This window comes from Taurulus bubalis (assembly GCF_910589615.1).
Source record: "Taurulus bubalis genome assembly, chromosome: 4".
Taxonomy (NCBI): domain Eukaryota; kingdom Metazoa; phylum Chordata; class Actinopteri; order Perciformes; family Cottidae; genus Taurulus; species Taurulus bubalis.
Window position 1 is genome coordinate 1,212,858 of NC_136592.1, and position 4,549 is coordinate 1,217,406.

At 49.7% G+C, this 4,549-nt stretch overlaps 1 protein-coding gene across 1 annotated transcript; it reads right to left on the reverse strand.

Moving 5' to 3' along the window:
• ccnd1 (cyclin D1) lies at positions 1-4,025 on the reverse strand. The gene is made up of 5 exons (XM_079217025.1): positions 3,569-4,025; positions 2,124-2,339; positions 1,099-1,258; positions 501-649; positions 1-383 (listed from the first exon to the last, which is right to left on the reverse strand). Exons 1-5 carry the CDS (start codon positions 3,764-3,766, stop codon positions 228-230), a joined length of 879 nt encoding a protein of 292 aa, XP_079073151.1. The 5' UTR covers positions 3,767-4,025; the 3' UTR covers positions 1-227.
• Positions 4,026-4,549: the final 524 nt, after the last annotated feature.

The following is a 4,549-nucleotide window of genomic DNA, read 5'->3' on the forward strand; positions in this document are numbered from 1 at the left end:
GGAGGGAGGGGACACTGGCAGGAAATGTGACTGGGGGTCTGCAGGGGGGTGTGGGGGTCTGTCCCGCCTCGGCATGCGAGTGACATGTCGGCCATGACAGCAGCCCAGGAAGGAGGAGGAGGAGGAGGGGCCGGGTTCAGATGAGGAACCCCCCAGCCCCCGTCACCGCCTCGGTCCACAGCGTTCCCTCGATCGGCAGGTCGCCGCGCGGCGCGCCGGCACTCGGTTCAGATGTTGATGTCTCTGACGTCCGTCGGGGTGGAGGACAGGTCCACGTCCTCGTCCACGTGTTTGGTTTCGCTTGCGTTGCTGTGCTGCTGAGCCTGACGCAGGCTGGACTCCAGCAGGGACTCGATCTGCTCCTGGCACGACCGCAAGCAGTCCTGTGATCAGCAGTGAGAAACACGATCACGAGATCAACAGAGAGAAACACGAGAGCAAGACAAGCTACGGCTTCCTACACATTGAGATCTGGGTTTGGGAGGAAGTGGGCTGCGTACCGGGTCACTGCGGATGACCTGCGACAGGAAGTTGGTGAGGTTCTGGGAGGACAAGGAGGCGTCCTGGCTCTTCAGGTAGAGACCCTGAACCGCCGCCACCACGCTGCCCGCCGCCACCATGGAGGGAGGACTGGCGATGAAGTTCACGTCTGTGGAAACGGAGACGACCATGATGCAACAATACTTTACTTCACACACAACACAACTTTTGCTATCAGACCCATGTTAGAGACTAAAATAAAACACGTGACTATGCTCACACCCTCTGAACCACTAACATGTATGAACTAATAATGACAACATGATCAGAATAACAAACAAGGGGAGGGAAAAGTAAAACAGTCTTCTCAAACTGGGGCTTTTTATCTCCAGAAAAGTCCTCAATTGGGACTGAAACTTCTGTATTTAGTTATTATTATCATTAGGTATTTTTTATTAGGTATCTCTGCTGAACAGATCTCGCAGAACATACTAAAACAAAACAGGAAGTGACCATATGAGATACTGATATACAATGCGTCATAATTCTCTTGGCAGACCCATGAGCATGCCGTATATTCACTGCAACATGGCGACAGGAGATAAGACGGCCGTGTACCTGTAGCGCAGAGAGCCACGAAGGTCTGAGCGTGTTTCCTGAGGATCAGCTTGGTGGACGGGTAGATCTTTAGCTTGGACAGGAAGTGCTCGATGAAGTCGTGAGGCGTGACAGAAGCCAGGTCCCACTTCAGCTTGTTGAGGACCAGCAGCTCCATTTGCTGTGGAAGGAGCAGAGCAGAGATTCACTCACTGACCCAGGAACAGCTCCTCTTCTACAGTGTCGCCCTTTGTCCTTTAATCGGTTCTCAAATGTAAGTTACGTTTACAGCTTTACTTCTTTGTGCCCAAAATAGTTCCGTTTTCTTAATTATACTAGATGCAAAATCAAAGTCAATTATATTTCTCATGTATTGATTACTTAACTATGAATACTAATATATATATATATATATATATATATATATATATATATATATATATATATATATATATATATATATATATAAACACTAATATATATGTGTGTGTGTGTATATATATATATATATATAAATACTACTATATAAATACTAATATATATATATATATATATATATATATATATATATATATATATATATATATATATATACACACACACACACACACACACACACACACACAGAGCTGTCTCCAGGCTGCTGGAGGCCCAGACTGTAGTCCTCCCGTCCTCCCTCACAGCTAACTGGAGCCTGTAGTTCCTCGTGTTGCCAGCATGCTGCAGCTCTCCTCTCCGCCGCTGGGTGTCGCTGTGACTCGGTGTTTTCTCACTGAGACCATTCATGAAATCAGAGAGGCCTCGGAGTCTCCATGAAGCCACAGGCAGCCATTCAAACTGCGGCACCGAAGCTACATTTATAACTTATTTATGTTATGTCAAAAAAATGATTTATCTGAGATATTTCGTACGGTTTGGATACTTTTCCCAAAATGGAGAAACTGGCAAAGCAGAGGAAGTACAAAGCCCTGCGGGCCTTTCCCTGCGGTGTGGTCAGTGGACGCTACTGTATGTTACGCAACATCATGTCTGCAGAACTCAATTACCAGCAGCTCCCCGGGCTGGACCGAGTTGTCCGTGTAGATGCACAGCTTCTCCGCCGTCAAGGGCACGGTCTCCTTCATCTTGGACGCCAGGAACATGCACGCCGCTCCCAGCAGCTGCAGCCGGCTTTTCCTGGTGGCCTCCACCGACAGAAACCGGTCCACATAGTTCATAGCCAGCGGAAAAACCTCCTCCTCGCATTTCTGTTCCTCGCAGACCTGGAGGTGAGAAGAGACTTAGGAACATGTCACCCATTCACACGCATTGTTCAGTCCCTTTCCCCGCGGCCCTGCGGCCCTCCGTGCACAGCTGCTTGCATTAAATCATCCGAAAAAGAGCGAAAAGGAGTTTAACACGTCGTGCATGTACTCCACTGGCGCGGAGACAATGAGTGTAAACACAATGTACACGGACATCCAGCTTTATTACACAGGAGAAGTTAGCAGGGAGCAGTCGGAGGGAAGCAGTTCTGACTGAGACACAAAGGTGGCGTCGACGCAAGTTTCACTCTGCAATTTCAACTTCGTCATCTTTTCATAAAATATTTAGAAATAGATAAAAATTAGCAGGGCGCGTGCAAGTAGCACGTAAATGACCGCCACGGAGCGGCGGGTCGGCTGCGGGAGCCCCGGCCGGCCTCGGGACCCCGGAGAGGAGATACGGAGCTTTTACCCCACGGGGCTCGCGCTGCCCGCCGGATCTGCGATGCTCACATTCACAAATTAATATAAAATATACAACTACGAAGACTTCTATCCAATTGTGCATGATAATGTTAAGAAACATCTGCTCTATCAAACCCGACTCTTAAAATGCATTTCACACTTTGGCCTTTTTTACTAAATGCCGTTTTCCCCGGAGCGACCTCCACGCAGCGGCGCCTCTCGAGGAGCGAACCCAACTTTCGCAGTTTGATACCGGGGCAGCGAGCCGGGGAACCTCTGACGCTCACGGCCGTGGCTGCTGCGCGGGTACATTTTAATTATATTAAAGTCCCTCTCTTATACGACAACAAAGATGGCGCGTAATACTGGCACGGGCCAGACTGCATACGTGTACATTGCTGTTATTTTGGAATATTCCCCCCGTGTAATGTACATGTCATAACCTTCTGGAAAAATGTCGGCTACGACATAATCAATAGCGAAGGTCTACAATAGCGGGGTGCCAATATCTCCGATGGACCACCCAGCACCCACGGACGCATACCCAGCGTGTGTGTAGCGCGCACACACACACACACACACACACACACACACACACACACACACACACACACACACACACACACACACACACACACAGACACGGACACACACACGCACGCACGCACGCACGAGCCTCTCGAGACCACCTTTACAGAGACTCGTCTCGCCGGGACACAGCTAGCGACACCACCGGCCCACAAAAAAAAAAAAGTTTGAAGTGAAGTGAAAAAACAACCAACCTCTAGCATCCAGGTGGCAACTATTTTCCTCATTTTGGGGACAATTTCTTTCTGAACGCACTTGAAGTAGTTGGGCGACGGCAGGTAGTTCTCCTCCGCCTTCAGCATGGTGTGCAGGACGCGGTCGTTGAGCAGGTTCACGTCCTGGTGGGCTCTCCGGATGGAGTCCGCCTCGCAGCACAGCAGCTGGTCCCCCATAGCGAAGCTGCGCTTTCTTTGCTTCTTAGTGTTAATGGCCGCCGTGTGGATACGAACAGGAGAAGAGGCTCCAGTCCGCGTCTTCCTCTTCTTCTTCTTCTTCTCCTTCTCCTTCTTCTTCTTCTTCTTCTTCTTCTTCTTCTTCTTCTCCTTCTTCTTCTTCTTGTGTGAACACCACTGTTCTTCTTTGCTGGGCCGCTGCGAACTGTTGCTGCTCCTCCGGTGTGCGCGAGCCCACTGAAGCACACAGCGCGAGCGCTTCCCTCTGTGAGACAAAAAAAACTGCTGCCCTCGCGCTCGGCGAACGCGCAACACGGACTCACACAGGGGCGCGCGCGTGCTGTGTGCGAGTGTGTGAGTCTGTGAACGAACGCGCACACAGACTCACACACACGCACACAGCACGCGCGCGCTGGGGAGGAGGGGGTGCAATGACGTCAGCTGTTGTTAGGACTGAGGGAGGGCCGGCGGGGGATCAAAGAGACAAGCAGGCCGCTACGGAGCGCGCGAGGAAGGGCTTCTATTATACACACACACACGCGCACACACACACACACACACACACACACATATATATATATATATATATATATATATATATATATATATATATATATATATATATATATATATATATATATATATATATATATATAGTGAGGGGAGGACTCCCACCCTTGGTTTTTCAGGAGGAGGTGGGAGGTCCGGGGCAACATGGCGTCGGTAGGGGGCGATAACGGCTTTACACCACTTCTTCCTCTGTCTTCCTCCCCAAAAGACTGA

What these genes read in the sequence shown, in the direction of transcription:
- ccnd1 (XM_079217025.1), bottom strand. Translation starts at nt 3,766, where the DNA reads ATGGGGGACCAGCTGCTGTGCTGCGAGGCGGACTCCATCCGGAGAGCC. An exon ending in TCCAGCCCGGGGAGCTGCTG is followed by an intron (nt 1,259 to 2,123) that starts GTAATTGAGTTC and finishes CTCCTTCCACAG; the next exon opens with CAAATGGAGCTGCTGGTCCT. An exon ending in CGTGGCTCTCTGCGCTACAG is followed by an intron (nt 650 to 1,098) that starts GTACACGGCCGT and finishes CCGTTTCCACAG; the next exon opens with ACGTGAACTTCATCGCCAGT.